General features: G+C 41.4%; 1 protein-coding gene across 1 annotated transcript in view; it reads left to right on the plus strand.

Moving 5' to 3' along the window:
* The window catches only part of LOC120521528, a 76415-nt gene that overhangs the window by 25005 nt on the left and 32836 nt on the right, over positions 1-18574 (plus strand). Inside the window, exon 4 of the mRNA XM_039743095.1 lies at positions 5366-5644. Within this exon, the coding sequence (XP_039599029.1) occupies positions 5366-5644 (279 nt within the window). The remainder of the gene's footprint in view (positions 1-5365; positions 5645-18574) is intronic.

Raw genomic sequence — 18574 nt, forward strand, 5'->3', positions numbered from 1 at the left:
CATCTGCTTAACTGATAAGACATAACGACGGACTTGAACACACCTGCCCATGAAATAGTCTTTGAGTCAATTGTCCAATTACTTTTGAGCCCCTGAAATGAAGGGATTGTGTTCATAAAATGCTTTAGTTGCATCACATTTTTAAGCAATCATTTTGTTCAACCCACTGAATTAAAGCTGAAAGTCTGCACTTCAACTGCGTCGGAGTTGTTTCATTTAAAATTCATTGTGGTAATGTACAGAACCAAAATTAGAAAAAGTTGTCTCTATCCAAATATTTATGGACCTAACTGTACATTTTAGACCAAGCATTCTTTTCATTGCATCTACTTTTAAGAGTGAAAAACATTATTATTATTATTATTATTATTATTATTATTATTATACTTTCTGAGAAGGTTGGCATCCTTCAACATCTGCAGTAAGATGCTGCAGATGTTCTACCAGACAGTTGTGGCGAGTGCCCTCTTCTACGCGGTGGTGTGCTGGGGTGGCAGCATAAAGATGAAAGACGCCTCACGCCTGGACAAACTTGTTAAGAAGGCAGGCTCTATTGTAGGATTAAAGTTGGACAGTTTAACATCTGTGGCAGAGTGACGGGCACTAAGCAAACTCCTGTCAATCATGAAGAATCCACTGAATCCACTTAACAGGATCATCTCCAGGCAGAGGAGCAGCTTCAGTGACAGACTTTTGTCACCGTCCTGCTCCACTGACAGACTAAAGACATCATTCCTCCCCCACACTATGCGACTCTTCAATACCACCCGGGGGAGTAAATGCGAACATTAATTTTATTTTAATTCTTTTCATTTTTATTACTATTTAATTTAATATTGTTTCTTTGTATCAGTATACTGCTGCTGGATTATGTGAATTTCCCCTTGGGATTAATAAAGTATCTATCTATCTATCTATCTATCTATCTATCTATCTATCTATCTATCTATCTATCTATCTATCTATCTATCTATCTATCTATCTATTATTATTATTATTATTATTATGTTATTGTTAGTATTACTTTTTCCAGTTTGATTCAGAGCTCTTTATATTTAGACATTTTTTTTGTGCACACAAACTGTTCTTTCATTTTGACCAACTGCTTATAGAATCAGTATTAATTAGTCATTTACTCAATACACAATAGATGACTTCAACAATTTCTTAGTTTTTTCCTTTTATTTAAATATTACCCTTAGGAACAGCTTACTAACAACACACTTTTTGGTGTCTCACATTAGTGTTGGGAGTGCATTACTTTAGTTTTTTTTTTGTGTGTCAGCTGCACTGTAAGGTAAATGCGGCGCAGCCCATGGCGGTGCTTTTAACAGATGGACAGATTTGCATTATGTTGAATTGTGGTGGGCCACTGCTCGTCGGTGCCAATGGGTTATTGAACTTTTATATTGCTCTTTTGGTTAGCACAGAGGTTATGTCTTTGCAGGCTTTATTGACAATAAAGCTGCTCATTTAACTGACTGAATGCTGGACCCTGTTTGATTAGTGATGAGGTGTTATGTGTCCACGTAAGTTTCTCAGTTATGTGCACACCGAGGAACTTGGTACTCCTAACACCCTCCACATATAAACCGTTGATGCTGACTGGGATGTGGGCAGGATGTGATCTTCTGAAGTCCATGATTATCTCTTTTGTCTTGTCGACATTGAGAGATAGATTGTTGTCTTCACACCATGCGGACAGCCATTCCACCTCATCTCTGTATGCTGTTTCATCATCCCTGCTCATCAGGCCCAGCACCATCGTATCATCTGCAAACTTGATGAAGTGGTTGGTGTTGTGCATGGCTGTGCAGTCGTGAGTCAGCAGGGTGAAGAGCAGTGGACTAAGCACACAGCTCTGTGGTGCTCCAATGCTCAGTGTGATGATGCTGGAAGTGTTGCAGCCCATCCGAACTGACTGGGGCCTCTCTGTCAAGAAGTCCAGGATCCAATTGCAGAGGGTGGTGTTCAGGCCCAACCTGCTCAGTTTTACAACCAGCTTTGGAGGGATGATTGTGTTGAAGGCGGAGCTAAAGTTTATAGCATCCTGGCATATGTGTCTTTTTACTCCAGATGTGTCAGGGAGAGGTGAGGGGCAGAGCATATGGCATCCTCAGTTGACCTGTTTGAGCGGTATGCAAACTGAAGAGGAGATTAGTCTTTATGTGTGACATGACTAACCTTTTGAAGCACTTCACGATGATTGCCGTGTGTGCAACTGGTCGGTAGTCATTCAAGCATGTCACTGATGACTTCTACGGCACTGGTATGATGGAGGTCGACTTGAAGAATGCTGGGACTGATGACTGGCTCAGAGATGTGTTGAAGATGTCTGTGAGGACACCAGCCAGTTGACTGGCACATTCTTTGAACACATGACCAGGTATCTTGTAGTTTGTAATTGTCTGAATGCCCTGCCACATACGACGTGTGTCTTTGGTGCTGCTGAAGTGTTTGTTAATCCTCTGCGCGTATGCCCAATTAGCTCTCCTTATAGCGTGAGACAGGTTGGCTCTTGTCTCCAGATCTGAAGGCAGCATTTCTTCTCTTGAGCAGCTTGTGCACTTCTCTTGTCATCCAGGGCTTTTGGTTGGCTCTTGTGGTAACATCCTTGGTAACAGTAACATCCTTTATGCATTTGGAGATGTAGCCAGTCACAGAGTCTGTGTACTCCTCCAGATTGATGAAGTCACTGTCCATAGCAGCCTCCCTGAAAATGTCCCAGTCTGTGAATTCAAAGCAGTCTTGGAAAGCCGAAACAGCACCAACCTGCCACACTCTTATGTTCTTGCAGGCTGGTTTAGTGCGCTTCAGTAGGGACTTGTATGCAGGAACCAAAAACATGCTGATATGATCTGGGTAGCCGAGGTGGGGTGGGGTAGGGCCTTGTAGGCGTCAGGAGCGCTCGTGTAAACATTGTCCTGACAGCCTCCTCCTCTAGTAGCAAACTTCACATTCTGGAAGAATTTTGGGAGAACTGACTTCAAGTTGGCATGATTGAAGTCTCCAGCAATAATGAAAAATGCCTCAGGGTGCGTCATTTTCAATTTGCTGATGATCTCGTAGAGTTCCGCAAGTGCCTGGTTAGCATTTGCGCTAGGCGGGAGGCAGACTACAACCACCATCATGCAACTGTACTCCCTCGGCAGGTAGAAAGGTCAGCACCTTACCGATAAAACCTCTATCAGTGGGGAGCAGTGTCGTGCAACTGAGGCAGTGTTTGTACACCACTCTCTGTTCACATAAACACACAGTCCGCCACAGCGTGTCTTACCGGACAAAGAGGCGTCTCCATCCGCTCAGAAGATGGTCAGTCCGTCTAGCCGAGTCTGCAATGTTTTCCTGGAGCGATGTCTCAGTGAAAATAAAGATGCAGCAGTCTCTTATTTCCCACTGCTTGGCCCGCTGCAGCTTTATGTAATCCAGCTTGTTGTCCAGCGATCGGACGTTCACAAGCAGAATGGCTAGTATCGCAGGTCTGGTTGGGTTAGTTTTTAGCCTTGTGCAAACACCGCCACGTTTTCCGCATTTCTGCTTCTGATTGCTGCACTTGCATTTCCTCCAGCTCAGCTTCTCAAGCTGCTGAAGTAAGCAAAGACTGTGGAGCGCCTCTGTAGCCTCGCTGGATATTTTGGCGCAGTTTCTTCAGAAATCGAGCAGGATTTGCCGCTCGTAAATGTTTGTCTGTGTACCACTATTGCTTAAATCTACTTTTTTTCTTATACTAGTTGACAAAGACGAACAAAGATTAACACTAAACACCACGGACTCGGGAGCTCTGTAAGTCGCAGCAGCCTGCACGGGCGCTGCTTTCTTAATTTGATTTCACTATGGGTTTAGATATTTGTGATTCTGCAATCCTAATTTGATGTTGTTTCTCAAATTCATTATGTATTGACCTACTCTCACATCCTAAACTAAAGCACATATGCAAACTCTATCTATTGAAACAATGTTTAGGAGTAATGACTGCACTACCTGGGTGTAATGACACATCGGTGTCACTGGATATAACAAGACCTAAAGGCTGACACACCTTGGTCCCCGAGAATAATCTAGACCCATGGAGGCTGATAAACCTTGATTAAAGTTATTTTACAATTCCTATAATGATGTCCTCTTTGCTGAGGTGTCCCCCTCAGCCTGCTGACCCTGTGGGCAAGACAATGGCATTCTCTCCATATTAGGTGCCACGTAACTACTTTATTAATCAATTTCAAAACAAAATCTTATTCAAAAACTGGGTGCGAGCCATGGTTAGCCTAACATCCATGACTATGACTATTATTGTATATGTACTATCATTACATGACTATGCCAATTATTTTATTGTAGAAGGTGCCCTATTGTGTGCCTAATTTCATTTTCATATTCTTTATTACTATACAGTCCATAGACCTCAACACAGTATTGTTATCATTTGGATTGTTTATAAATTTTAATACCTTCAGGAACGTTTTTAAAAACATTTTTTAATCCTGTTAAGGTTTTGGATCCTAAAAATTAAATCGCACCAAATACATCATAGATGACAGCAGCTGTACTAACTAGGAGTCTTAGCAGTGTGTCTGGACTGCCACTTATCTCTTTCATCTTAGTAAACTGACTGGCCTCTGACCCGTCACGGTCTCTGGACAGATGGAATGAAAGAGTCAGAAAAAGACTTTGAGTTTCTCAGAATGTATGGCAGTCTTGGGCCAATGGGACATGACAATGTAGAACTGACTCCCCCACCATGTTCAGGTGTCATGCCCTTTGACCTGTTTAGGCATGACTTATAATTTTGTGACTTCTATCAGCTTTTTCCTGTAACCCACCGTTAGGTCAGACTTAATTTTTTGTCTCTGTGTGTTTACAAGTGGCATGTTGAGGTTCTTAGTTCTTAAATCCCACCATCCTTGTGTCAAGTGTCAACAGAACTTCAGACACACCAACATGTTGGTTATTTAGTGCTTTTGTAATAAACTGGGACTGCATGATTGCTTTTCCAGTCATCCAGACTGCTGCTCTTTCTTAAGTAGTCCTCCAATAATACAACCTGAGGTGTTCCACCTTGGTTATGGATATTTTAATGTTCCTCACATTAATTTCTTATTTTTTTGGACAACACATGGTTAGCAGCCTGAATTAGAAGCTCTGTAAGAGAGCTGTAATGAGAGCAGGGCACCAAGCTCAGTGTAATTCCTACCGATGAACTCCTTTGATAATCACATTGACTGCACACCTACATGTCCACTTCTACTTCAAGTCTATCAGACTCCAGGTCACCATGGTCTGTTCTCTAAGAGGTCTTATAGAAATGTCTTTGTAATGCATGTTTTTATCATTTCTCATTTCAGTTTTTTTTTTTCTTTTTTCTTAGTTTTTCTACAGGATTTAATGAGAAATCATTCATAACCATGATGGAGTTGTGTCAAACGTATGATGGAATTACAGGAGGCTGCAATCTGTATGAATTTGTAAGACTCTTTGGACCCTTGCCAAATAAGGTGGACTTCAAAGACACATCTTGGATTAGTCAGGTGGACTTCAGATTTTTACAGAAGTATCTTAATAAGGATGTAACACAATGGTACACGTACAGTGACAGTTTGTCAGCCCTGGATCAGTTCATTATCAGAACCCTCTTCAACATTTCAAGGTAAGTCAAAATGAGTTCTGATAATGTACTATGAACAGTTTGAGCCTTAACCCACCTACTTTTAAGACTGATTATTACAAACTGCTCACCTGGTGAGGGGATATCAGGGGTAGAAGGGACATCACTGAAAGGGTCAGTAGTGGTCACTAATTAACTGACAGCCCCTGCAAAAAGAGGACTACCGAGACACCAGTTGGAGTCCTCTGAGCCACCACACGACACCTCAGCTATCCGTATCTAATTAGTAATTGAGGGACAGTATGTGTGAGGACATGTCGCTCTGTCATTATGGATGCTGCTAGTTATGACAGACATGCTGTTTATAGTTCACCTTCATAGCTATCAGACTCCTCTTCATAGGCAGGGCTGAATGACACTTTGAGGTGTTTATCTGTTTTCTGGACCTTCTGGTGATGGACATTGACTGATTTTAAAAACAGAGGCAAAATCAGAAAGGTGGAGGAATGTCATCTGCATAAGAGAGAATTTAAATAGTAACAACTTCATGTAGAAGATGAGCCACATTAGCGAGGAGATGTGGGTTCAAGTAAAAAACCTGTGGGAAAATATGAGGTTTGTAGTGTGCTGTAGACTCCCAAAACATAGATGATCATCATACATATTTAGAGCAAAACAAAAAATACGTCTAAATGATGTTATTATACTGATGGGGGCCTTAAAACCCTACAAGTAGCACAGAATAGAGTGCAGGAAGTAGAAATAATAATACATTACTGTCATTAATGCTTTAATGGTTAATCAATATGTGACATGTGTCTGGTCACACTTACAGGTAATTTAACCTAGACACCATTTAATTATCCGACTACATCACCCAGTTTTATTAAGAGACTGGGAACTCCTGAAATTTACCAATAATAGCACACAGGTTTATTTAAATTGGGCGGTGAGTAAACACACAATGAAAGACACAATAGTAATTTCAGGAAAAGCAACAGTAACTTCTATTACATCAGACAATAATAAGTACATTAAAAAGATAAATGAACATAAACAAAATCTAACAGTATCAGGAAGAAAATTCCTTTTTTTAAAAAAAGGAAAACACACAGTCCACACTCTAAAAGTCGTCAAAAAACAGAATTGGAGGATACAACCTTTAGTGGTGCAGAGTCCAGTTTGCGCATTATGATACCCCAACACTTAATTGTTCAGCTGTCCACCGATGCACTCTGTTCACCAGACACTCGTTTCCCAACAGAAGTTGTGTCAAATTGTTGAATCCCTGTCAGCGTCTCTTCATCGTTCCTTTTTTTTTCCACCCTGGGCTCCTTGTGTTGCTGTCACCTAGGCACACCTCATTTCTCGTCTGCCAGCTTTGCTTGGTCCTTTCATGCGGCTTCCCTCTGTCGCTGGAACCACAACTGGCATCTCCTTGTGGAGCTGTCTGTTCTTCCCTAGAAGTAAGTGCTGTCGTCCTTGTGCCTCACGTCGTGCCAGCCAAGTACCCGAGTCTGCCAGTGAGCCTCTGTGCTCTCTGCAAGTCTTGGCAGTGTTCTCAGTGGACCGTCCCTCCTTTTGCCTTCTCCTGGCCAGATCTTAAATCTCCTTCAGTCCCTGCAATTATCAGTTCTGGACAATCAGATTAAACAATGGCACATCTACATTTCCTGGGTTTAACAGATAATGAAAACACAAGTCAACAAAATATATTGTTACCAACCATTAATGAGAACAGATCTGCTGTTTAGAAACCAATATTGTCAAACATGTTAATTGCCAAGTCAGGTAAATACAGACATCCTCCAAGGAAGGAGCAGTTCTGTTATTACAATTTTGTATTCTTTGTAATCTCAACCAGCCAAAAACTTCAAAGCGGTGACTCTTTTGCAAGACAGTAAATACCGATATCCTGTGGACAGCAATCTCACAATAATCAGTTACAGGATAACCCAGGAAATTTGCCTTTAACTTCTCGCCTCAGTCCAAACAATGGGTGCCTATTGCCTGTTCATCTGTTGGGCTTTAAATGTAATATTGACATGTTTCTTTTCCTAAGAGAGAAATGGAATGACACAGTGTACAAAAAATGTCCCCCTCTGACAAATAGACTTGCAAATAGCAGATGCCCTAAACTTACATTTTTCTGAGGTGTTCACAAGTGAGCAAGTGGATAACCTCAGAGCAGTAACAGGGACTACTAAGGAGGTACTGAGGGATTTGGAAATTGTAGAGGGAGAAGTGCTGCTCAGATTAAATAAGATGAAATCAAACAAATCACCAGGCCCAGATAATATTTATCCTCGTGTTCTTAAGGAGGCTAGTGAGTACATATATAAACCCTTGACACATATTTTTAGGAAGTCACTGTGCACTGGAGAGATTCCAAAGGACTGGAAAATGGCAAATATCATCCCATTATATAAAAAGGGTGACAGGGCAGATCCAAGCAACTATAGGCCAGTAAGCTTAACAAGCATCACAGGAAAATTCATGGAAGGAATTATTAAGGATAAGATTGAGCAACACATGACAAGGACAGGAGTTATTCTGAACAGTCAGCATGGGTTCAGAAGAGGGAGGTCGTGTTTTACTAACATGTTGGAATTCTATGAGGAGGCAACAAAAGGATACGATCAAAGTGGAGCTTATGATATTATTTATCTGGACTTTCAGAAAGCATTTGATAAGGTGCCACATGAGAGGTTGGGCATCAAGTTAAAAGAAGTGGGAGTTCAGGGTGATGTTTTTAGATGGGTGCAGAATTGGCTCAGACACAGGAAGCAGAGGGTGATGGTGCGAGGAACCTCATCAGAACTGGCCGATGTTAAGAGTGGTGTTCCACAGGGGTCAGTGCTAGGGCTGCTGCTATTTTTAATATATATAAATGATTTAGATAGGAATATAAGTAACAAGCTGGTTAAGTTTGCAGATGATACCAAGATAGGTGGATTAGCAGATAATTTGGAATCCGTTATATCATTACAGAAGGACTTGGATAGCATACAGGCTTGGGCAGATTTGTGGCAGATGAAATTTAATGTCAGTAAATGTAAAGTATTACACATAGGAAGTAAAAATATTAGGTTTGAATACACAATGGGCGGTCGGAAAATCGAGAGTACACCTTATGAGAAGGATTTAGGAGTCATAGTGGACTCTAAGCTATCAACTTCAAACAGTGTTCAGAAGCCATTAAGAAGGCTAACAGAATGTTAGGTTATATAGCGCCTTGATGTGTGGAGTACAAGTCCAAGGAGGTTATGCTCAACCTTTATAATGCACTGGTGAGGCCTCATCTTGAGTACTGTGTGCAGTTTTGGTCTCCAGGCTACAAAAGGACATAGCAGCACTAGAAAGGTCAGAGAAGAGCGACTAGGCTGATTCCAGGTCTACAGGGGTTGAATTATGAGGAAAGATTAAAAGAGCTGAGCCTTTACAGTTTAAGCAAAAGAAGATTAAGAGGTGACATGATTGAAGTGTTTAAAATTATGAAGGGAATTAGTACAGTGGATCGAGACTTGTATTTTAAAATGAGTTCATCAAGAACACGGGGACACAGTTGGAAACTTGTTAAGGGTAAATTTCACACAAACATTAGGAAGTTTTTCTTTACACAAGAGCGATAGACACTTGGAATAAGCGACCAAGTAGTGTGGTAGACAGTAAGACGTTAGGGACTTTCAAAACTCGACTTGATGTTTTCTTGGAGGAAACAAGTGGATAGGACTGGCGAGCTTTGTTGGGCTGAATGGCCTGTTCTCGTCTAGATTGTTCTAATGTTCTAAATGTTTTAATTAATTATTGTCACACGGTCATTTTGAAACAGAAATATCCAGAGTCAGACAACAAACAAAATTCGAGCAGAGGGCCATATTGAGTGCAGGGCTGCTACACAGCAGCAGGGTAGAGCTTTTCTTGGGTGTAATTATGATGAGTCTAAATTTCATATTTTGTTTTTCTTTATTACAGGTTTCCAACGTTGACTTTTTCCTTTAATGATTTATGATTAGGAAATTAAACTTCTGACTCTTAAAACAATGATGCTAATGAAGTCGGTATTCTAATTGCAGGTTTTTCTTTACAGTCAGGTTTGTACTTTTTCACTTTGTATGACTTTCTGGTTGCTTGTTCTTTCTGATATAGAAGTTCTGACAGTCACTGGACACAGTGGTCCTTTTGTACAGTTTTATTATTAAACGTGTCCTGTTCTTTTCATCGTTCTCAGGTGTTTAATGTCTCCTTCAAGAAAAACTTGAGTGTCACTCTCTGTGTGTGGTGGTTTAAGTCAGTAAGACCCTCATTGATAGACACGGCCACATTTAGATCAGCAGCACCGCGGTGGTACCAAAGCTCTGTGGTGTCCACCTCAGTGTCGACTTGTAAGCCATCACAATAGTGAATACGTAGATTAGGTATGCATGGACCCTAACCAATCACAGTGTTTCTAGTGGCAGGTCTTCTATGATTGACACATCTAACTTATTAGAACAATTCTTATCTTAAACATGTCTTTTGAGGAAGACAAAATATTATTTGTAAGAAAACAACAAAGCATATCAGCAGAATCATTATAAGGTCTGAAATGTTCTATTAACCTTGTACTAGTTTTTTTAGCCCGCAAAATATTAATTTCAGCAAATATGATGTCATTATTGCTACCACAAATAGAATCAGTCCTAATAGTTGCATAATGGGGACCTGCAGGAGCCAAAGTAATATGTGTGTTGGAGTTTGGAGAGTGTGAGGAGTACTGAAGTAGCGAAAAGGAGGCAAATCATGCCAGTTTATTAAAGGAAAATGAAAATGACTACCATCTTATGCGGAATAAAACAAATAATGGAGAAGAAAGTGGTCTAAAACTGACAAGAACCTCACATCCAGTGTCCAAGTTGAGGGGGCACAAGGAAGACTGAGTCTGCCATCTGTGATAATCAGCCTGACCACAGACAGACAGACACCGGATGTCAAATGCCACACACGTTTATTAAAACTATTTACACGTTCCAAACAGTCCTGCACACACACTGTGCTCCAGCACCAAACACCTTTAAATACGGGTCTTTAAATGTCCATGGCCCGTCTTTCCTCCTCTCGTCACTGGAGCTTCGTCCACCTCCAGCACCCGGCTCTCGCTCCCCGACTGTAGGAAGGTGGCCCCCTTTATAGTCACCCAGATGTGCTCCAGGTGCTTGCTGATGACCTTCCGACGGCACTTCCTGGTGTGGCGGAAGTGCCACACTAGCACTCGGAAGCACTCCAGGCGTCCCTGAAAGGTCCTTCCTCCACCTTCCCAGGTATGGCAAAAATGTCGATCTCCTGGGCTCTACGACGCTCGGGGAGCCCCCTGGCAGTGGCCATGGGCCCCAGTGGGTTTGAGCCTCCTTGCTCAGTCCCCGTGGTCCCCTCATCTTCCAGGGCAGTTGTCCCCTCGTGGCCCGGGGCACGTATAGAGCACCTTACGGTCCTTCCAGGCGTCCTGGCTCGGTCTGGCCCCCAGCCTCCTGCCACACATCCTATACTGTTTTCTCAATCATCTTTAAGTTATTACTAACAGAACAGACATATGCGTGCAGCAGTCCTCAACCTAGCACAACCTCTTCCTTGTGCTGCGAAAATCACGTATAGTGCCTTGAAAATCTAAAATACCACAATATGAGGAACTGCCAATCCATAGGAACTTAACAATATTCAAGAAATTCAAGAAACGAGAGGAGGCCATTCAGTCCATTTGTCACTCATTTGTTTAGCTAATAGCTCAGCTGTCCAAACATCTCATTCAAAACCTTATTAAAAGTCGTCAAGGTGTCGGCTTCATCTTCATGGCTCAGCAGTTTGTTCCAGGATCCCACAACCCTTAATGTAAAAAGTTCTTTCTGGCTTCAGTCCTAAATGCACAATTTCCCGGGGTGTCCACAAGTACACGAGTCTCCATTTAGTCCTCAGAATTTGGCTGCATCTGCATTACTGATGTCTGTGAGAATTGTGAAGACCAGGATGAGGTCTCCATGTCATCTCCTCTGCTTGGATTAGTCAGGCTTATTTCTCTGAGTCACCTCAACTCTGCTCTGTTGTGTATTCTTTTTAGTTGAAGAAGCTAGCATGTATTTCCATTAAGACTTTATTTATCTAAGATGGTTTCATTTATCTAAATATAGTGTTGGTTCATTTTAAATTTCTTCTGTCTTATTTGTTTTTGTCTGTGTGTTTGGTCAAGTGTCAGATTGATGCTGGCCAAGTTTCGCATTAACTGAGCAGCAGTACAGCACAGACTCGGAGTGACTTTGAAACACGCGGCTTGTTATAGTTGACTGAGATGAACAGATCTGTGACACTGGTTGGCGTGTGACCACAGAACTCGAGTGCTCGTCACTTCATTGACTATAAAGACACAGCAACAGACACGGGACAGAGAAATTCAGTGAGGTAACAGAGAGCCAAAGTGGGCAGCAGCATCCTAAACTGCATCCTCTACCTCATCAGAAGACAATGGAGAGCGGTGAAAACTGCCAGTATACTGACCCTCATCACAGTACCCGTGACATCCCATCAGCTGCACCCTGGACTAACTGTAACCAAGATAAAGCAGACTGATTAACATCCAGCTTTAGTGCATTACAGTAATCTGATGGTGAAGTAATGGAAGCATGAATGGCTACATAAGAGTCCTTGAATCTCCTTGGTATTAACCCCTAGAATTGCTCGGGCTCAGAATTCTATGCAATTACGGTTATTCCTGAGTCAGAATTGGGGTGACAGTAATGTGGATAAAATTACATCATGCTGAAGAAAAAAAAAAAAAAAAACATTACTTTTAGGTAATTCATCAATATTCATGAGTAAGGCGGATCCTTCAGCTAAAGCACAATGGCACATAATTGAGAACCTGTAAAGCCAGCTTTGGAAGAAATTGAAATGGACTATTAGTTGAATTAAGTGATAGTGATGGTCATGAGACGTAGACATGGATTAGTGAAACTGATGCATATGGTACTCTTTTGACCGAACTGTCATGATATGCCTGGTGACTTTTTTGTTGTTTTTCCTGTTTTTAAAAAGGACCTTTACTTTGGCAATAAAAGGGTTGTTTATTCCAGTTGTATACCAGACCTTGGCGTAGAGTATATCCATATATTGTAAGGTAATGCATCTATCCAATGTTTATTTGATTGCATCAGACTGTTCTTAAATACATTGAAGCCCATGTTTCAGATAAAGCAGGTGTCAATTGAATTTGTCTCTGGACTCCTGTTAATTGTTGTGAGTGCTGCTCTGCATCAAGTCTGCTAACCTGAGACACAACAGTGACTGGAGTCAAGGATTGGGATTGCAGGTCAATGTGAAAATGGCTAATGTTGCTACTACAGCTTTGGAGTTTATAGAGTTGGAGGAAAGTTTTGTAATTTTGAAGAGAGGCTTGAAAATTTCTTTGTGGCAAATTCTATTGCTGAGGAAAGGAAAATGGTGGTGTTCCTGAGTGTAACTGGAACAAAGATGAAAGATGTCATAGCACTATAAACCACAAAAGAAATTAGCTTAGACCAGATAACTGCCATGGTAAAGGAACATTTTGAAACAAATGGAAGATAGTGGATGAATGTTGTTTTTTGCAGCAGAAAACAGCAAGGTATGGAATCTGTATCACAATATATAGCGGCTTTAAGGGGACTGGTGGAACATTATAAGTCTGTCACAACCTTAGGAGAACAGTTGAGAGACCAGCTAATCTGTAGGTTGGCTAACAGGGAGCTGCATTGCTAAAAGACGCTTATGAAGAATTGTTATCCTGGGTGAAGATGGTGGATATCTGCAAAAATTATGAGTGCACCATTGCCAGCATGAAACAGTTTCAACTGGTAAAGCCATTTAATACTGACAGCTTGGTTGCCAGGCTAAGAATAAAGGAGATGTGTTACTGTTGTTTTGAGCCATAAGCCTAATATGTGCCAGTTCAAGGGTTTTAAGTGTAACAAGTGTGCAAAAGTGGGACATTTGGCTGGCGTTTACAGAAGCAAGTTGGTGAACGAGCGGCGTCATTTCCAGCTCTTCGTGGGTGGAGTTCAAATGGTGTGAGAACGAAGATACAGCAGCTTCATTGCCATTGGACTCTCTCTGGGGGGTCGGAGAACATGATGGACTACCGTGAGATGAATAACAGGGCTAATCATAAATCGTATGCTTTTCCTGAAATGGCAGGAAATGCGAATGTGAGGAATTTAATTACTTCCAAGGGTACTCTCGGCATGTTTCTTCTGAGAAAGCAGCACATTAAGGAATGGACTGAAAATGGACATAAAGGATGGTTACCCGTGGTGCATGAATTGTTTGTAGTGTACAGTAAGTATGCAAAACACTATGATGTTCTGTTAACACTAGAATCCCTGAAGTCTACGAAAAAAGTCATAATCCCAGCTCACCTTAAATTCCTTCGCACCTCCTCATCAGCTTCTTTTGTTTTGCAAATGTGTCGATCAGCACAAGCAGCAAACAGCCCGCCATCCCATCAAGACGGAGCTGAGTGTGTTGCAAAACTCTCAGAGCTCAAGTCTGTTTATCTGGGTGTGAGGTGCCTGGAGATGTAGAGGGTAAATAATATATTGTTATTTGGAACACATGCATTTCATGTGTGTTCTGTGTCTACAATGATCTGGGTAAATGTAGGATGGCAGAAAACGCGAGGCAAGAAATGTTGAACACATAACTAAAACAGAAACAGTGTTAAAAGGTATCAGTGTAAGAATCAAGATGCAAATTAATGCAGCTTCTGCCATATCAAGAATTTCAAAGAAACTGTACTATTCTAAGTTTAGCAGGTTTTCATTTTGTCCACTGGATGTTGTTTTAAAAACTTATACATCAGAAAATCTAATAGTTTTGGTTAAGCTACTTGTAAATCTAGGAAATGAAGCGAAACCAATTCAGTTGCCCCTACTCATTGTAAAAGGAGCTGGGGGTGCTTTAATAAACCTCATCTAAGACAAATAGCTTTGGTATATTTCAGGTAAGTGATCAAATCAAGCCATTGCAGCAAAAATATGGTTGTGTTTTCAATGGAGGAATGGGGTTTGTAAAAGGTACCCAGGCCATACTCTATGTACTGTACCTGACAATACTTTGACGTCCCATCGAATAAACTCACTCAGGAGCCGTTTCCAAATGCTGACTGGCTTTTTATTGCATATGCCGCAATATAAACGGTGCCCTACCGCTGCCTGTTGTCTGGGTCATGGGGACACCTCCAAAATAACAAAGACAATTCACCTTCATCCTATCTACCTCTCTTAAACCGTTTACTTCATTTTCCCACCTGAAGTTGTCCTCCTTTTAGCTTCAGCCACCCAACTACCACTACCTCCCCTTTTCATCACACACGGTCAATTAACCCGGATCCCTGTCACTCCGCTCTCTCTCTCTCTCTCTCTCTCTCTAGGGAGGTGCCCCAAGCCCTTACAAACAGTGTTCCCCCAAGACTCCACCCCGACACTGCTTCCATTTCCTACAGCCCATGCAATGGCAAGACACGTCACAATACTATTCCAAAATATTGTAAGCCAAGCCCTGTGCCCTATGCAATTTAGTTATGCAGCGGATAAACAGCTGGACCTCATAGTACAACAAGGAGTATTCACCCCATTATCGTATGTTGAAGGGGCAGCTCCTGAAGTCAGTTGGGAGTTGTATGTACTTGTGGGGACTATAAGGTCACCATTAACCCATGGCTATCAATTCCTCCTCTATTCCCCACACTCAAGATTTGCTAATGGTAAAAGGTTTAGTAAAATTGATTAGCACAAGAATATCAGCAAGTTGAACTGGATAAAGAAAGCATCCATCCATCCATTATCCAACCCGCTATATCCTAACTACAGGGTCACGGGGGTCTGCTGGAGCCAATCCCAGCCAACACAGGATGCAAGGCAGGAAACAAACCTCGGGCAGGGGTCCAGCCCACTGCAGATAAAGAAAGCAAGACATCTTTTATAATTAATACACACAAAGGACTGTTCTTGGTAAACAAATTACCCTATGGAGTAGCCAGCGACTCATTTTTCATTTTCCCAGTACATAATGGGCATTGTTTCATAAGGTCTGAACGGAGTGATCTGCTATTTGGATGACATTTTGGTTACCAGGTGTGATCTCGAGGAGCACTTAAAGAAACTGGAAGTTTTGCTGAACTGGCTAAAGCAATATGGGTTTAGGGGTAATTCAGAAAAGTTCTCATTCTTTCAGAGTCAAGTGAAGTATTTAGGGCACATCATTGATAGTGAAGGAATAAGGCCTATGAAAGCCTAGCTGTAGTGTATTATGACGAAAATTTTATTCCCAACCTTTCTACACTTATTATCCCATGACAGAGTTACTGCGGATAAACAAAAATGTCTGTGGCCAGAGCAGGTGCATTCAGCTTATGTGAAAACCAAGCAGAAACTTTGTTCAGAAACATTACTGGTTTATTTTGATCCAAGCTGGCGCGTGTCCTTAACCTGTGGTGATTCAACTCTATGGTGTGGGAGCTGCTGTTGTACACAAGTATGTAGATGGCACCGAGAGACCCATTGCATATGCTTCTCAGACACTCAGTCTGGGCCGAGCAAAACTATTCACAGATCAAAAAGGAGGTACTTGCTATTGTTTTGGTGCTGTTAAAATTTCATGAATATCTTTATGGCAGAAAATTTGAGTTAGTCCCTGATCACAAGCCTGATGCGTATATTACTCTATGACCGAACCGTCATGATATACCTGGTGAATGTTGGATAGGACTTTTTTTTTTGTTTTGCCTCTTTTTAAATGGTACTTTTATTTTTGCAATAAAAGGGTTGTTCATTGCTGTTGCATACCAGACCTTGGAGTAGAGTACCTGTATATCCATTTAAGGAAATACATTTTTCCAATGTTAATTAAATTGAATCAGACTGTTCTTATATATATATATATATATTGAAGATCATGTTTGAAATAAAGCAGGTGTCATTTGGACTTGTCTCCAGACTCCTGGTAATTGTTGTAAGTGCTTCCCTGCATTAAGTTACTTACCTGAGACACAACAGAGACTTTGATTGTGTAAAGCCGCAATTATGTTCAAATAGGCATGTGGTAAAAAGAAAAAATAATTGAGATCACGTAGAACGATTAGAAAGACGTTTGCCTCCGAAGCACTGTTCACAATGCAGCACTGTCAATGTTCATGTCAATGGAAAGGTGGAAATTGCTAAGCCTTGCACTGTGGTGGCCTGCAATAACACAAATGAAGGCCTCAATCAATTAAATCAGGTACTGATATTCCACTCTCTCATGTTCAAGCAACAGAAAAAATATTACAAGAAAAGTGTACAGAGAAAAAACACTTCTACCGTCATGACTGCAACATCATCCTTTGTGTTGGTGACTCTTTTGAAACTTGTCACACAAAGAACACATACCAAATCTGCATTGATACAACATGTTATTTTCATGTTTCTGTTACACATAATAACATTATGAAGACACAACGCTAAGGGGGCTACAGAGAGAAAAGTCCGAGATAACAAAACCTGCTCCTGACAGCTGACTTTACCTGACCTACAGTTGGAGCTCTGAATCAACAGTCAGGTGTGTGTTGCACTCCTAAAACCTCAGTTGGAATGTTTTAAATTATCGGCATTGCTAAGCACAATTTCCTCACTTTTACTTTCATTTACCTGACAAAGCTCCCTGTCATAAAGGCTTCGATCTTATCAACAAAGTCAACAAGAGGCTGCATTCATTGAGAATCCCCAGAAGTTAGAGACGGATAAATGTCAATGCCATCTTCATAACAATGGTACAAATTATTGTGCTTCTTCTGATGTGTGCTAAGAGAAGCATAGAAAGTGTGAACAGGAGTGTGAGGGACTCCACTTGCCAATGAAGCAGCAGTGGAAAAGCAGACGACCTCTCTGAGATACAATGTGGCGTAATCCACTTCAAACCTGATCCTTGGTTACCAAGCATAAGCATCAGGCATCTCAACAAAATGGAATGATTAGCTGTATCAAAAGTTGAACACAAATCCAAAAATCATAAGACAGCATATTTTCCTGAATTAGTAATAAGGAGTAAATCATTCGCTTCCTGGGTCCTCCCTGTGTGGAGTTTGCATGTTCTCCCCGTGTCTGCGTGGGTTTTCTCCCACAGTCCAAAGACATGCAGGTTAGGTGCATTGGCGATTCTACATTGTCCCTAGTGTGTGTGTGCGCCCTGCGGTGGGCTGGCACCCTGCCCAGGCTGTGTTTCCTGCCTTGCGCCCTGTGTTGGCTGGGATTGGCTCCAGCAGACCCCCGTGACCCTGTAGTTAGGATATAGCGGGTTGGGTAATGGATGGATGGATGAGTAAATCATTGATCACCCATTTAAGAGCAGACTTTGTGCTCTGATTTGTCATAAAATCCAAATCTACCCAACTCTGTGGAGCACAAATCAAAAGAGATTATGGTTAAGTTAAATAAATCACTAGTTTGCCCACATCTGGAGAACTTAATGAAGTTTTGGTCTCCAGGCTTCAAAAAAGACAAAGCAGTTCTGGAATTCCAGAGAAGAGAGACTAGGATGATTCAGGGCTACAGGGGATGATTTATGAGGAAAGATTAAAAGAGCTGATCCTTTAAAGGAAATAAGAGGAGATCTGACTGAAGTGTTTAAAATTATGAAGGGAATTAGTGCAGTGGATCAAGATGGTGACTTTCAAATGAGTTCATCAAGAACACGGGAACGCAGTTAGAAACTTGTGAAGGGGAAATTTCATAAAAATAAATTGGGAAGTTCTTCACACAGAGAACCACAGACACTTGGAATAAGTGACCAAGTAGTGTGGTAGACAGTAAGACTTTAGAGACCTTCAAAACTTGATGTTATTTTGGACAAATTAGGTGGTGTCACACACACACACACACGCTTAGGAAGCAGCCAATAAGTCCTAAGGTGAGTGATATTTTGCGAGATAAAAAG

The sequence above is a fragment of the Polypterus senegalus genome, unplaced genomic scaffold, assembly GCF_016835505.1.
Source record: "Polypterus senegalus isolate Bchr_013 unplaced genomic scaffold, ASM1683550v1 scaffold_2361, whole genome shotgun sequence".
Classification (NCBI taxonomy): Eukaryota; Metazoa; Chordata; class Cladistia; order Polypteriformes; family Polypteridae; genus Polypterus; species Polypterus senegalus.